Here is a 17022-nt window from a genome sequence, read left to right as displayed (position 1 = left end):
ATAGCCTTGTTTGGAATGTAATCAGTTAATATTTTGCCATCTTGATACAGTACATAAACATGACTAAGTATTCCTTCATTGTGCGCATTATTCGCACAGAATATTAACAAGCTACTGTTTCTTAGCAACAGCATCGCCTGTATGTGCAGTGGCAATGATCACACATGCATCCCTACCCAAGAGAAACGCTAAAAGATAGCAAACGATTCAATGTGCCTCTTCAGTCTTCCCCTGAAGCTTCATTGCTTACTTACCACAGAGTTTCAGACTGTTCAGTCATGTGTTGGCTCGCTATACTGCATCCAGATGCAGTCTCTTTTCTTTTTCTTTTCCTTTTTTTGTCACTCTTTATGGGCATACACAAACGCATGGCTTAGAGCTCCTTCAAAGCACCTTTCGGTCACTTATTAGTGCAATACGCCGCTCCATCCTCAGAAACATTGGTGCTCCGTCTAAGATGGACGCTCCACCTGTGCCCATTCCGTCACCTGAGGACACTTTCATTAACTTCAGGTGCATATCGGAATGGTAACAAATGGACATTCTTGGTCATTCCCTCTTTTTCAGTCTGGCGGCAGCTCATTATTGTCCACATGCACAGTGGTTAATTTGCCAATCCAAATCACCTAGATAAAATTAAGCAAAAATAAAATGGAGTAGCTGAGAGTTTGAAACAATTTTAATAGAAATAAAATTTGGTACAAAAAAAATAAACATGCTTCACACACTTTAGATTTTTTTTTTTACAAATACAGAATCAGAATCAGATATGCCAGGCACTGTATCTTTTTTTACACATATATATTTTTGATACACGATGATGTGGGAACAGAGAGCAGACTTCACCAATCTATTTAGTCACGTTGGATCGAGTCCACCGAAATAAACGCGAAACAAGGAAGCCAGAAAAAGCCACAGATATGACCCCCACACATCACAACACACATCACCTCCCTCATGATTCAACGATAGATAAATGCTCTTATTTTTTGTCTTTGTGTACTCTCTCTCTCTCTCTCTCTCTCTCTCTCTATATATATATATATATATATATATATATATATATATATATATATATATATATATATATATATATATATATATATATATATACGGTCAATTGCCGTGCAAAAGTGAGATGCTGGCTGGTTGGCCAAAATTGTCGTACACGTTGCCGGCCTGCTAGCGAGTTGCCAGGCGTAGAAATACCATTTTGAAAATAGGTCCTGGAGGTCATGGTCATAAATACGGGTGGTCGTAAGTCGAGCTGGTCGTAAGTCGGATGTTACCTGTGTATGTGTATATATATATATATATATATATATATATATATATATATATATATATATATATATATATATATATATATATACAGTAAAGTCTCGTTATATCGATATCGGTTATATCGATAGTACCGGTTATTACGATACTATTTCTATGAACGTAAGGAGAAAATTACATGCGCGCAGGGTCGGATATATCGATAGTCCCGGTTATATCGATATTTTTTCGGACTCCCGAGAATATCGATATAACGAGACTTTACTGTATATATATATATATATATATATATATATATATATATATATATATATATATATATATATATATATATATATATATATATATATATATATAGACGCACACACACACCTATTGTAAGTACAGTAAAGTCTCGTTATATCGATATCGGATATATCGATAGTCCCGGTTATATCGATACTATTTCTATGCACGCACGGAGAAAATTACATGCAAACAGGGTCGGATATATCGATACTCCCGGTTATATCGATATTTTTTCGGACTCCCTTGAATATCGATATAACGAGACTTTACTGTATAATGCAACTTGCGCCCACGGAGGACATGGGGCCACCGTAATGAATTTTTCAAGAATGCTTTCCCATTAGGAATATATGGATATAACCTTCAGGGGCATATGGTGGTCTTCTCTCAAGGGCATACTTCATCTTAATTCTTCCTCTTAATGGATCTGTACAATGCATTTTTTTACCCTCCAGTGGAAATGGCTGCTGGCAATGATGCCAGGGGTGGGGAGGCTCATCCCCTTTCCGAAAAGCTTCGTCCTGCTGAATGAAGCACGATAACAGAGGGGACCTGTTGGAGGGGGGTCTGGTTGCTTGATAACATACAGGATAAGTCACTCGTGAGACCATCTGGAATGTACCCCCAAATGAGCGCAACAACCGCATTCCGAAGAGACATCACAGACGAAAAAACTGTCATGCACAACACACTCGCTTCAACAAAACTCAGCAAATCAACAGGAGGGAGTCTGAATGAAAATTTGGCGCATGGATGACGAGAAGAAACAGCAGTAACCCCCCCTCCCCTATTTCCCCCTCGGCCTCCTTTTAACCTCTGTGACTTTGATTACCCATGCTGGAGGACTTTGACGCCAGTGGGTAGATGACACCGACAAGACCCGAACACAATTTTTCGGCTTTTGAGTTCACCATCAGTCGCTCATGACTCGGATGATACAAATGATCAACTTTTTTCAGTCTCCAGAGTGGCTTTCATGCAGTATTTTTTATTTTCTGTATTTATTTTACAACACAAGATGATACCTCCCAATGGTTCCGCCGTCACATGCGCTCCTCTTCCTTCACCGCGTTTGTAAAAAAAACACGACCCACCGTGATTTCCATCCGTGTGAAAATGATACTCCTGACAAGCCGATCAGGTGGAAATCCTGAAATTCAGACATGGTGACTTGAATTTGACTTTGAACTGTCTATTAGATGGCGTGGTTGCTGTAGCTGATGTACGTCTGCTTTGTGGAGAAACCTGGGAAGTAAAACAAAGTGGGGAAACATCAGGATGTATTTTTTCTTGCAATTCTTGTCAAACGCAACACCGGGTACATTTCTGGTCACATCCATTAGATCTAGCAAGCTAGCTAGCTATTAACTAGCTATTAGCCAGCCAGCTTTCTATCGATTTGAGTTATTTCGGGTAGAGTCAACGCTGGCGCATGTGGTTGCCGCTGCTCACCCACAGAAAAAAACGCATCCTGTGACTGTAAAGTGACCTTGAGAGTTTTGAAAGGTGCTTAGAAATGCAATGTATGATGATGATGACATCTGCTTTAAATTAGCAACGTTTTTTTGGCCTCGTCAGCCATTTTGAAATCCAAATGAACACACACTTAGTGATTGGTCCAATATAAACATAAGAATTCAAGATGGCGCCGCGAGAGTGGTTGCCTTCACAGCAGCGCCTATACAGTATTTTGTTTTTCTACTTCTTCCTTTCCTTTCCTTTGACTTTGCTGCTGTGAAATGTAAAATTTCTCCACTGCGAGACAAATAAAGGTACATCCAATCCAATGTAGAAACTGTATATACAATGATACCTCAGTTTACGAACGCTTTAGCTCACGAACATTAAATTCGCAAGCATATAGTCTTGGCTAACGAACTAGTTTTCGGCGGATGAACTAAACCACACAGCGCCAAAGTGGCTGGCGGACTAGTTGTCGGTGGATGAACACCAAACCACACGGTCGAACAACGCCATGGTGGCTGGCGGACGAGTTTTCCACATCTCGTCTTGAGTGCAGACATGGTTTGTTATCGTGTGGAGTACTTTAGCTATTATGAGACCGAAAAAGACCCCACCACAGGCTAGTGTGAAGCCTAAGAAGACATTTAAGAAAATTACAGTCAAGCAGAAGAAGGGGATCATCGAGAAATCCGAACGAGGTGTGCGTTTGTGTGACTTAGCGTCCCGGTACCAGTACGCTAAGTCTACAATTGCTACGTGTGGCTAAGGCCGTTTCTGTGTTGTCTAAGCAACGGCCTCAGGCAATAGAAGAGATTGAAAAACTTCTGTTAATTGGGATTAACGAAAAGCAGCTAGCAGGGGACAGTTTGAGAGTGGGTATTATCGCCGAGAAAGCACGGCAATTTCACTTGGATATCATCAAGAGTCAACTACATCAACGACCATCACAAAGGTAAATAAAACGACTTTATTATATAGTACAGTTTATTTCTTTCATTACAATCCAATAGCACATTTATTATATATAAAATAAGATATATTTTGTGTAGTTTTAAGGCTTATTTAGTAGAAAATTACGTTTTATTGTGAGTTGGGAACGGATTATTCTCCTTTTAATGGTTTCTTATGGGAAATAAATGTTCGTCAGATGAGCTTTTCGCCTTACACACACTTTCTGGGAAACAAGTGCGTGAGTTGAGGTATGACTGTAGTATGTATATTGTATTGTACTGAAACTACTAAACTAGGCAATCTAAAACATTTTCAGATGGGTGACTTCAGAATCAGAATCATGTTTATTGGCCGAGAACGCACAAGGAATTTGTCTCCGGTACAACACGTTGCACTAGTATCATCATAAAAAAAATTGCAAAGAGGCACTTATTTGTGGTTTATTGCAATAAGATTTTGTTTATTTGGAGTGGAATGTAGAACATGGCGCGTGTCAGCAATTGTAAACCGTCCTTGCAATGACTTGAAAACAATACCCAAGGTGAACTAAATTAACAATGGAGGCAGTTTTGCGGAATCGCTCAAGGATTAAACGACTCCCTTCTTTCTAATCGGTGCATCAATGTAATTCGCATTGTGAAGGACAAAAACTAATTATGTATTCCAATACTTACTTTGCGTCTCCAAGCTATCGCACAGCTCCGTCTTGGCCTCGCCGTTGGGCCTCAGTCCGGCTTTGGGGTTGAATTTATTAGACATGGTGGCGGCGGTGACCACGGCCTTGAGGCTGCGTGTTCGCTTGGGCACGTTCTGCTCGGGGTGGAAAAGGACCACGTAGACTTTGGGCATGTAGAGCAGGCCCAGGGACACGGAAGCGCTCAGGCTCACCGAGATGGTCAGCGTGGTGGTTTGGATGTACATCTATAGGGGGGTGGTAAACAATGGCATGTTAACCCTTTGTCTTCTTTTGCTCGTGTGTTGGGAATATTTCCCTGGGGCAAAGTGCCTGCACGTTCCACGTGACAGCTGCTGAGTTGGATTCACATTAGCGCGTCCAATGACCTGTTTGTTGGCCAAGCTGTTGTTGGAGTGGTTTCGGCCACGAGGGATCGACTGAGACAAATCAACCAGCACGACATCTGTATGTTGCAGTTTTATGCCAAATCGAGTCAAATGGTGTGTTGAAAGTGGTGGTTGAAAGACAGATAGACTGTCGGTAGCAAGCTACATATGGATACTGTAGCTAGGTAGATCAATATATAATTTATCTAGCTAGCTAGATATAGATACAGTAGCTAGGTAGGTAGATAAATATATAATTTAGCTAGATCGATAGATACTGTATCTAAATAGCCAGATCTATTGATCGATAGATCGACAGACGGCCGGACAGACAGACAGACAGACAGGCAGGCAGACAGACAGACAGACAGACAGACAGACAGACAGACAGAGAGGCCGATCGATCGATCGATAGATAGATCTCGGTCAATATTATCATAACTGGACACAAAAAAGACTCCTGGAACCATGCTGACAAACTTGAAGTAGGCTGAATTGGTTGCCAGCCAATCGCAGGGACCTAAAAAAATTTAGCATTTTGTCAAGCTAAGCCTTATCGATCAATCTTTTCCCATGATATTTGTACAGCATGTAGCGATTCCTATATTCTGTATTCAGTAAATTTCAATGCATTGAATGGTGCAGCGTTTCATCTCTTCAGCATGTTCACACAATTTCTACAGAAATTGCTCTTTGTACTTTTTAGTTATGATATTTTATAAATCCATTAAATGTCAGCAATGCATGTCTGTTTCTCCTTGTTAGTCGATTAGGGTGCACTTCGGAATAGTTGTCTTTTTTTCAGTATTTCAACCCTTCGGCAACACATCACCACTCAAATGATGGGAAAAATAAACAACAGGAGGTCAATCCCCGACTCGTGTGAAATTTGCTCATTAGCATCCTCAGAACGGCAAACTGACCAAAAAAAACAGGCCCGCTAATATGAACTTAATTTGAGAGTTGAAAATTGTAAACAGATGCTATTTTCAGCGACGACCCAAGAGAGAAGCTAAAAAAAAACAATCCGAATTTCATTTGTTCTGAATCATGCTGCGCAGCACCAGGGGGGCGCGGCGTTGAACGAACTCCACAGTGGAATGCTCATTAAGCTAATAAACAAATAGAAGCCTCGGGGGAGACTCCGTAATAGAGCACCGTCGTTTGTAAAGATCACAGTACTTTAGTCTTGATTAGTTTTAACGGCCCGTTCACCCTTGACTGGCACACTCATCGTCGGTGGTTGCCAGGCCTGAAACTCCAGATGCGGTTGTGAATGGGTGGAGGGGTGGCTAGCCTCGTACCGAGGGGCTAATGAGTGGAACAAGTTATATATATATATATATACACAAACAAATCTAGTTTTTCCAATTCAAGAGCCATATTTGACAATTTAAAAAAATGTTTTTCATTCGAAAGATCCATATTTCTTGAAAATGACAAGCCAATGAAATGATTTTCAATGTTAGCTACACATAAATTATAAACTACAGCAAACGGATGTTCAGTCTGCCAGTGAAAACAATCTTCTGAACATTTTTTTTTCATTTTCACTTTTGTTTTTAGACATAGCGATGAGCACTAACATAAACGCAGCGGAATTAAGCTACCGCACGTTACTTCTATGGCATTCACTGCAGGTGGGTGTGCGAACAAGCTGTTCGTTCGACAGATTCACAGCAAGCATATAAAAACAAGACATTGTGCGTTCGGGTCTCATGCTGCATTATTAATGGCATTTAGTTTGACTGCAGGCATATGCAGATTGTTTTTTCTTTCTTTTTAAATTGAAATTATTTTGGGAGACTGAATCTGGCAAGTGAAAAGACATCAGCACCACACATAGTGGGTCTTTTATTTGGTGTTTTTGTTTTATGACGGATTGGTTGGTTTAATCTCCAAGAGGAGGAGGTAAGTATTCATTTTCGTCCTTCTCTCTGACGCCATACTGGTTTTCCTGATAGCGTCCATGCTATGTGTGAGGCTTTTCCGTCCATGGCTCTCTTCTGTTGTTAGCGCACAAATCCCCCCCCCCCCAAAAAAAAGCCCCCTTTCAATTGGACACTATTGTTATACCCTCTTTGGCGTCATTCCTAGGTCTACCCATCCGCTGTCGCAATTCCTCTTGACCTGCGGCGCCTTCAGAGACCTGACGGAATGTGATCCGTGTTAATGGTTCTGAGGTCAGAAACATTGATTTGACTTGGGAATATGAGTGTCTCCGTAGAACATCTCTCGCTAATGTGTGAGTTCTCGTATTTGTGCGTGGGAATGTGAGTATGTGTGAGGCCAAATGAGCTTGTTATACCGTGACGTGGTAAATGGTTTGTATCCTCATATTTCAATATCTTAGCATGGATTTGTTCTGTGAGCCGATCTGAATTCAGACTGTAAGAACTAAGCTCATCTCTATCCATGCAGATTTGAACTCATTCACTGTCAGACAGGTGCAAAATGTGTCGACTCAAGTGCCAGGATTTTTGTCATTGTCACTCAAATTCCAGGACCCAGAGAATCTTGAATTTTAGGACTATATAAACATTTAATGCAGCGTAAGAAACCTTAGACTCTCTTCTTTCATCAGAAAAAAGAGTTAATTACTAAATTAGATGGATATTGAGTTATCTGAGCTTGAAATGAGGACAGCTGTCCTAAATACAATGCAATACATACATATTGATTTATACAGTGCTTTAAACAACACCAGAAGCTGGAACAAAGCGCTAACATGAAAAAAAAGGGAAATGCTGCCGCTCGTGGAAGGGAAAACATTTCCAGAAATTGCTTTCAGTCTTGACTCTAGAATGAAAGCAACACTCTAGACTGAAAGCAATTTCACAGATTCGATGTTAATTTGGGTTAGCTTACTAATGTACAAATGGAACAATGCCATACGCCACTGTGACCATCGATAAACAATAGATTTTACTTGAAATTAATTCCAAGAACCGTATTCCTTACCTTTTCCGTGGACTGCGACGTGCCAAAGAAGATGGGAATGAACGCCAGCCAGATTATGCAAGTGGTGTACATGGTAAAACCAATGGGCTTGGCCTCATTGAAGGTCTCCGGCACCCCTCTAGTCTTAATGGCGTACACGGTACAGGTGACCATGAGCAGCATGCTGTAACCCAGCAGGCAGATGAGCGACAGGTCGGAAATATCGCATTTGAGCACGCCGCGGGCCATCGTCGGATTCGACGTCCTCTGATCCTCATAATCGATGATGGCCTTGGAGGGATCGACGCCGAACCAGATGCACACGCCGAGCAACTGCACTGATGCCAGAGTAAAAGTGATGATAAGCTGTGAGGCTGGAGAGATGAACCGCGGCGCACTCAAGGACATGGTGCCTTGATCAAAGATGCGGTAGATGCGGTTGGTTTTCGTGAGCAGGGCGGCGTAGCTGATGCTCATTCCCAGGCCCAAAAAGATTCTCCGTAGGGAGCAGATCCCTACGTCGGGGGTTGAAATCATCAGGAAGGTGGTGGCATAACACAAGAAGATCCCGGTCAGCAGTACATAGCTCAGCTCTCGCCCCGATGCCTTCACGATGGGCGTGTCATTGTACCGCACAAAAGTGACCACGACAAAGAGGGTGGCCATGATACCCGCCACTGCAATGAGCACCGGGATCACTGCCCACGGAGAGCTCCATTCCAGCTTAACGATAGGTATGGGGACGCATCCCGTGTGGTTCTCGTTGGGTCGCAAGTCAAATCGGCACATCTTGCAGGTGAACATGTCTGCCTGGTACTGGTAGCCGTCGCACCGCTCGCAATGCCAGCAACACTGGATGCCTTTCACGATCTTCTTACGTTCGCCGGCCCGACATGCCTGGCTGCAGATTGACGCCGGGATCTGACGGACAGCTCCGGGCCACTGCATCGAACGAACCTGGGAGGAAGGTACATCTGCATCTTTCACATTGTGGTTACATAAAATGTGACAATTTCACCCATTTCACACAGAACGTCCGTGTAGTTTCTCAATCCTACAGGAGTGGTACATTGAGAAAAAGATTTCTTAAGGCGTCATCTGTACTTTCTTTGAAGGTGTCAGAATTTTCCCTCCTCATCCGAAGAGCTTCATCAGCGAACTAAAGTTGTGCTGGTAACCTTGGCTCTATATCCCTAATGGACAGAGGCGGCCATGCCAGACCTCTGCTCTGATAGTTTCTTGCTCTAAGGTTGGGGGAGCAGCTTTTACCTAATGAGGTGACATCAGAGCCAGGGATTGAATTATATAAGTAATCCGATTAACTTCAGGGAATGGTCTACTGCTCCTCCATCAAAGTCTCAATTTGACATTCCCAAAAAGTTAGCCTTTTAAAAAATTAGTTTTATCTACAAGACGCCGCATTTCAAACGCCGGCAGTCGCACGTCAAGGTGTATTTAATGAACAAAAAAAGAAAAAAACAAAGCAAACTCATTAAATAAAGCCAGCTCACATGGTGCGCTTGAGAATTAATTGAAGTCAGCAGCAGGTTGTTGACAGAAATCCAGAAGACAAAAGCTTCCCCGTCTCTCAAGCTGCTTCATGTCTTTCAACTTTAATCTCTTTTCGGCTGCCCAAGGCCTTCTTCCTCTTATTCTTCACATTGTCAAAACACAATTTCTTTTTGTTTCCCCGTATGCCGTTTACTGTTACAAAACCGTCAGTTCATCACTGCACTGCTGAGCTTGCAGTGTTACGTTTTTTGGAAGTTTAATGACGCCGTGGGGCACAGATACGATTAAATGTGTCTGTCATAGCTCTGTTTTCATCATGCGCTCATTGAAGATGGCCCTCAGGATATTTACACACAGACGATGGCGCCCATCAAACCGATTGCGAAGAGTTAGCGAACTAGGAAAGACACAAACTTTACATTTGATGTCACTCACGTTGAGATGAAGTTGATCTGTCCAATGACCGATGATCTTGTACTCTGCCGTCAGGTTACGGATCTGGTACTGGTAGATCTCGTAGCGTCCGGGTGCGTCTCCGTTTTCGTTGAAGAGCACTGGGTTTCCTGCGATGCCTGGAATTGGAAAAACCACCACATTTCACTGTCTTCTATAAGAACATTTGATGTCAAATGCACATTTGTGACATACAAAGAATATTTTTGCAACAGCGTGTTCCATAAGTGGTTAGCACATTGACCAGAGGTTGTGGTTTTGATGCCAGTTCTGGCACATTATGTGTGAAGTTTGCGGTTCAGGGAATGAACGCCAGCCAGATTATGCAAGTGTTGTACTGCATACTGCCCGAAGATGGGTGGGATAGATGATGCATCCGGTGATACCTCGGCTTTCGCGAACAAACTTTTCACCTTACGAACGTTAAATTCGCGGGAATATAATCTTGGCATACAAACTATTTTTTGGGAAACACACAGAGCGCCACAATGAGTGATGTGTTGTTCGCAAACGAGTCGGATCTTGGAGAAGGATGTCTGAAGTGAACGAAACTGGAAATGGCAGCCGGCTTTTTTTCCCTCTATTCCCCGCCCCCAGTCTTCGGTTAAAGCCACACGTGATTGGTGTGAAAAGAAAGAAATAAAAAAAGGAAGAAGCCACACGTGATTGGTGAGAAAGGCAGACGACAGAGCTTGAAACAAAAAAAAAAAACAAAAAACAAAAGTGAAAAAAGTGATAAGGTGAGAACATGGATAGAAAACACAGTGAAATTTGGACTCATTTCAACTTTATTGATAGCTCAAAGGCAGAGTGTAAACTGCAAGGTTAAAATATCCCATCAATCAGGCCACACAAATAACACAAATAACATGTACAATTTGAAGAGTAGACAAGCAAAGGCTATTAAGGGCTTCAGCTATTAATGAAGTTTCTAGTGTGTCTGCCTGCATCTGTTGCAATATCACAACTTCCAAGATGTACAACCCAGACCTCCATGAGAGACGTTATGCAAATAAGCTATCCATTCCATCAAGCCATCAACGACCATCACAAAGGTCAATAAAACAACTTGATTTTTATTTTCTATTTTTATTGATTTGATTTTTATATAGTTTATTTCTTTAATTACAATAACATAGCACATTTATTATACATAAAATAATGTATATTTTGTGTAGTTTTAAGGCTTATTTAGTAGAACATTATGTTTTATGGAGACCTGGGAACAGATTATTCTCACTTCAATGGTTTTCTATGGGAAATTAATGTTTGGAATACACACTTTTCGCCTTATACACACTTTCTGGGAACCAATTAAGTTCGTAAGCCAAGGTATCTCTGTGCTTCCAAATACATTTGGTGTTTGAAGACATTTTAGAGAACTAAAATAGTCATTTGTTGAATCTGTATCAGGAAGTTGGATTTGCTTGCGATTTTGATCAAAATCATCTCGCCAAGTTATACTTCAACAAACGTCTTTGTTTGATATGTGCCTCTCAATTCATGCATCCCCTTGTCACATCTCGTCGCCGCTCGGGGCGCACCCCGCCCCTCCTGTCACCTCCTCCGCTGCTCCATGGAGACGGCCCCTCCCATCATCACGCACCTGGGTTGGATTTGCCTTTTTAGTCTCTTAGTGGAGAAATTTACATTTCACAGCAGCAAAGTTATGAAAGAAATGAAAGGTAGAAAAGCAAAACACAGGAGCTGCTGGAAAGGCAGCCACTCTCGCGGCGCCGTCTTGAAGTCAAAAGAACAAAAAAACTAAATAACAAATAACATGACAACATAAAGACACAGAGAGACATTCATTCTTAAGCACTTTCTGTACCCTCTTTGTTACATAAAGCAGTTCCAGATGAAAGACGAGAGGATCAAAGTGTCTCTTCACCAGTGGATCAGGGACATCATGGTGGACTGTGCACGTCGACTACAAGCTAAATGTTGAAAGCAAACACGCAGCTGTAGCATCCATTGACGAAAAGAGATTGTCTCACATCTCCTGTCCCCCATAAATCAGCTTCAATTCCATCCCGCGACAATTCCATATACGCATCGGCGCTCTGCGCTGACGCTCCTTCCTTCTTATCGCGGGCTCCTCAAGCCATGTATCCATCCAGCCACAGACTGTCCAACAGCACCGACCTTCCGCTGAACAAAGCGGGGCTGTGAAGATGCTGCCCATTACAGGTGCAAAAAAACACAATGGCCCCAGAGCTGTCCAGTGATGACAGTCGAATGGCACCGACATTCCTCCCGTTCAAAAAGAGTACTGGCATATTCATGCTGCCGAAAAGGCGCAACCGCTCAGCACAGTCTCCTCCTTGATGAATGTTGTGGTCAAAAATGCTGAAAAACAATCCATATCCGTTCCACACGACACACAACAACACAAAGTGACAAAAGAAAACACAAAAACAAGACAAAAACAACAAAAAAAGCAAGGCTCATCTGAGCACTTGCTGACGGCTGCCTACTCGGGCGCCATCTTGGACTCCCAAGATCATCGGATGACAAGTTGTTAAAAACACATAATAAAGTCCTTAATTCTATGGCACATTTGGAGATGTATCATGTCCAAATAACTCCACAAATTTTTGGCATTCGCTCGGCATGAATTTGGTCCTAATCCACATCTGTTTATACTGATTAGAGAAGTGATTGGCCACAATCATCACAGGCTCACGGGGGGATTAAATGCAAGGATGGATGTTATCTCACCGCACGACTCATACGGCCGTGAAAGGAAGTGAGAGGCAATAGAAACAGGCGATGATGTGGTTTAGGCAGCTGGAAACACGATTTCTAAAGCATTTTGAGGTTTCCTTCAGAGATTGCAGACCTCTTAGAAATGACTGAGAAAGGCTGACAGTCATTAGTGAGCTGATATGGCAAAAAAAATGTATATCCAAAATAGCTTGTCATCGAAATTGGAAGTGGTGAAGAGTTTAGAGATCCAAAGACTGGAAAACTGGCAACACTTGACCACTTGAACAATAATGAATTAAGAATTCCAAACTGATATTTTTGGCCATCTCAATGAATGACATTACTCAGTGGTGGGCTGTGGATTTCATCGCTAAGCCTTCAGTAGTGCTATGTCTGAATCAATCCAGACTGACAAAGGGTGGTGTGATATACTATACGTCCACTAGAGGGTACCATTAGCCAGAAAATAACTGTCAATCATTGTTCGCAAACTAGCCAATCATAGTTAGCAAAAACTCTGACATACACCAGTGCCTCCAAGAAGACGTCGGTACCCCTTTTGGGTGGCCAACCTGAAATCTGATTGTTAGAGCAACAGTTTGATCGACACGTTTGGTGCGACAGGGCCTGCAGAATCGATTGTGAAAGCGTTCAAGAAGATTTCTGACCCTGGCAACAAATTATGGCAGTAATGTGATTTGTTAAATGATTAAATCCGAAAACACGCGTCTAAAAACAGCGCAACGGGGAAAAGGTAATGAAAGGAGGTTGAGAGGCAATTTGGCATTATTTCACAGAGCCATTCATAAAGCCAGCAGAGAAGGCTTTGCAGGCCTTGATGGTCCGCCAATACTTGTACTATTCCAGTACTGACCACAGCATAGCATCTGACTCTTGCTGAAGTCAGTCACACACCCGTCACTGTTAAAAAAATGTTGAAAGCTTGTGTAGCTTTGATCAAAGCTACAGTATTTCTTTTTTCTCACTTTGTGCTAGTCTCTGCTCCATTGGGGTAACAAGTCTTCTTACTCACAACCGCAACAACAAAGTTGTTTTGCAGCCATTGCCCCGGGTCAAGTCTGCACGTGATGCAACATAACAGAGGAAACCTTGGAATGAGTTCTTGGAATTTGAGTCTGCTTTGAGATTTAACACTAAAATGATGAGAATGGCTGGATGGGTGGATGGATAATTTAACCACAAGTAAACAGGGCCCTAGGCTACTGCCTGTGTTAACCAAACGTATCCTTCCAAACGTCAGACCGCCAACCATGATAAGCTTTGATTTTCTGTCTTTGGCTTCATCACCGTGATAACTCTGAGCTGTTTGAAGACACGCCGTAATAACATGTCACTAATAAAGCGACATGCCTCATCTTTACCTTACAGCAGCCTCACTGCCAGCCCGGTGAAGCGTTTAAGGCAGAACCTGGGCGCGTCTTCCTGAGAGGCATAGAGGAAGGAGTCTGTGTCCAGTTGAATCTGCTGTCAAGATTCAGAAATGTGATAAAAAACATTTGTATTGTTTTGGGGTCTGGGTTTTTTTTACCCCTCCCAAAGACGGTTGGTCTACTTATTTGAAAGCCTATCACACATCCGGGATCAAAAGGCTGTGTGTGGGTGGTAATTCTGCTGAGTGGTTTTTTTGATCTGATCGCCTAGAGGAATCGGCGCTCTGATTCACAACTGAGCGGACTCATCCAGATGTGGATTAGAGCTTCTGCCGAGACGGCTTCGGTGACAATGACGTCCACACCACAGAGCTGCCGGCCATCATGGGAGAATTATACAGACTTTGTGTCCCAAAAGGGGGCGAATTACAATATGCATTAAAAACATTGACAATCAATATAGACATGTTTTTTTAAACCTTTTGTACACTTAATCAATATGGAAGATGATCGGCTTGTTAGATAAATTTTGCATAAGGTTTGCTGTAAGAAGCGATTAAAATAAGTTCATGAACTTTGAGGGAGTGAACCTTGTTCGAGCCATAATGACATTTTGGTTAAATTAGCGATTTTTGTGATTTTTCACAATTGTATGATTAGATTTTGAAAAGGTGCAATATGTTTCATTTTATTGTTGTTTTACTTCAGGTCAATTTATTAGCAATATTAAGGTATCTGGGCTCCATTAGTAATCCTCTTTAGTCCATGAGAAAAGGGCCATGCCACATTGACGTAAGCAGCACCTGATCAGACTGTCAGATCGTCTGAAGTCACCAGATCAGATCGTCTGAATTCACCTGATCAGGCCGCCTGCAGTCACCTGAACAGATCGTCTAAAATCACCTGATCAGACTATCAGATCGTCTGAAGTCACTGTCTGAAGTCATGTGATCAGCCACGTCTGAAGTCACGTGATCAGATCGTGTTGTTTACGTGATCAACGTTAACGCGGAGTTGTAAAGGTGAAGAGTTGACTAATTGATTTAAACGCTGCTAGCGTTTGCCTCAGATTTTACCATTGCACTACTGACACCATTTTCCCCCAGAATTGAAGTACGTATAGCACTATCAAAATGGAATTAAAAACAGGTCGTGCAATATCAATTACACATCATCATCTCACATTTTATAGCATTTTTAACTGAAGTCTGGAGAGTCCCACCCTGATGAGTAGTACCCTTCGACTGGAACTCAGTTTAAAAAAACACTCTACACCAACTCCATGATAACACGACAAATGGAGTGAGGGCGCACTGTCAGACTGCCTCCCCGTTTTGGTCGGCAGGGGCCCACTTGAGGAGTAATTGGTAAATCTGTGCAGTGACGACACCAAATAACCAAATAACCTAAGTTTGTTTTTCTTAGGGGAGGAGGCAGCATTTCACTTTAATGAAGCGCTGACGCAGATGGCATCATGTGCTTGCACAGCACATCACACTTCTCGAGTGGTGAACTGATAGACAATAGACAGAATAAGAAGTTATCATATTTAAAAGTCCCATACTTAGTTGGCCGCCGAACAAGAGGACCGCAAAGACAGCACAGAAAACCTGGGGTCAATGTGAGGTGAACAGACACAGCCTGTTAATCTGTCCTTCATGTAGGAGATCTGGCCTTGGACAGAATTTAGGACTTGGGAAACTCCTTCACATGACATAAATTAGGACTTGGGAAAATCCTTCACAGGAGTAATTTAGGACGTGAAACTCCCTCACAGGAAGAGCTCATTAGCCAGGTTACAAATCTATCTATGATTGGGACGTCCAGGGGCATGGTATTCAAATCAAGAATACTATGGTTTACTAATGTGTCACTTCAATTTGCATATACTCTCAATAAGTAGCTTGGCAGAGGGCTGCAGAATTTAGGCATCGGTCATGAATAGCTGCGTCCCCTGCCGGCAGTAAAAGACAATCTTTCTGTGTTCGAGCCTTATTCCACAGTGTCCGACCGAATATCTCTGACCTGAAGAAAATGGAGAAAAAAGGGGGGATATTGAAGTGCTTGGATAATGAAATAAAATGGCAGAAAGGGGGGGACCTGTAGTTTCTATGGTTCTCTCCGTGCCATACACAGTGATAACTCCTCTTTATTAGGGCAGCATGGCCGATGTTAGAGTTGCAAAATCTGAAATGAAGCCTGTCATGTGGCACAAACTGCTTGTCCAAACAGTCTCGTGGCATAATGAGCTCCGCAGAGCCTCATTCACGACCAACTCCCTCTTATATCCTCCTCCTCCTCTCAACCGCTACATTGAGTTACACTCGCCCGAGGTTGCAAATGCGCGCCAACTGACAGCCACCTGCTTGTTCCGGGGCCACTGGGGTTAATTAACTGCTTGCAATCACATGCACCATTTCATGATCACGGTAGTGATACACACCTTAAAAAATTGTCATCATTAATACAACCTGTTTTTTTTCCTTTTTTGGGTACTGTTTTTTTTCTGCAGGCATGTTACCCCGCTACATCGTCATTAACTCTTAATGACCTCTACATCATGCGGATTTTGCCACCAGTATACGACTCTCTCCAAGTGTGTCTTGCGGCTGGATGGCTTCATCATCTTTGTGACTTTGTCGGCAGCTGGTTCTGTCGCAATAACAGGCTCTATCGCGCGTCAAATGTGGATTACAATGAAAATATGGGCTTTGTATAACAAACACAAACACCCCTCCTTGCCCACACGTTTTTTAATTTATGCAAATGTATCCGGACATTCTTCGAGAGATTTCATGAAACAGAATTTCATAGACAGAATACAAGTGATAATATTTCAAAGTTTCATGCTGTTGTGTGCTTAGTTGGCCGAACTCAAGGCGCACAATGGAAACAGAGAAAATATGGGGTCAATCTGAGATGAACAGACACAGTCTGTTAAACTGTCATCCTCAGGTAGGAGATCTGGCCT

The 17022-nt window shown here is 42.4% G+C and overlaps 1 protein-coding gene across 2 annotated transcripts in view; it reads right to left on the bottom strand.

The window, feature by feature from the left end:
- Nucleotides 1-1646: 1646 nt before the first annotated feature.
- The window catches only part of grm4 (glutamate receptor, metabotropic 4), a 153856-nt gene continuing 138480 nt past the window's right edge, over nt 1647-17022 (bottom strand). For both annotated transcript variants that reach the window (XM_089009528.1, XM_089009529.1), the window contains 4 exons: nt 9934-10070; nt 8008-8943; nt 4659-4905; nt 1647-2814 (listed from right to left, as the gene is read on the bottom strand). In XM_089009528.1, coding sequence (XP_088865654.1) covers nt 2765-2814; nt 4659-4905; nt 8008-8943; nt 9934-10070 — 1370 coding nt within the window. In that variant the 3' untranslated portion in view covers nt 1647-2764. The remainder of the gene's footprint in view (nt 2815-4658; nt 4906-8007; nt 8944-9933; nt 10071-17022) is intronic.

The sequence above is a fragment of the Hippocampus bargibanti genome, linkage group LG12 (assembly GCF_051943395.1).
Source record: "Hippocampus bargibanti isolate YZ-2025 linkage group LG12, ASM5194339v1, whole genome shotgun sequence".
Lineage (NCBI taxonomy): Eukaryota > Metazoa > Chordata > Actinopteri > Syngnathiformes > Syngnathidae > Hippocampus > Hippocampus bargibanti.
This window is presented reverse-complemented; position numbering and strand designations above follow the sequence as displayed.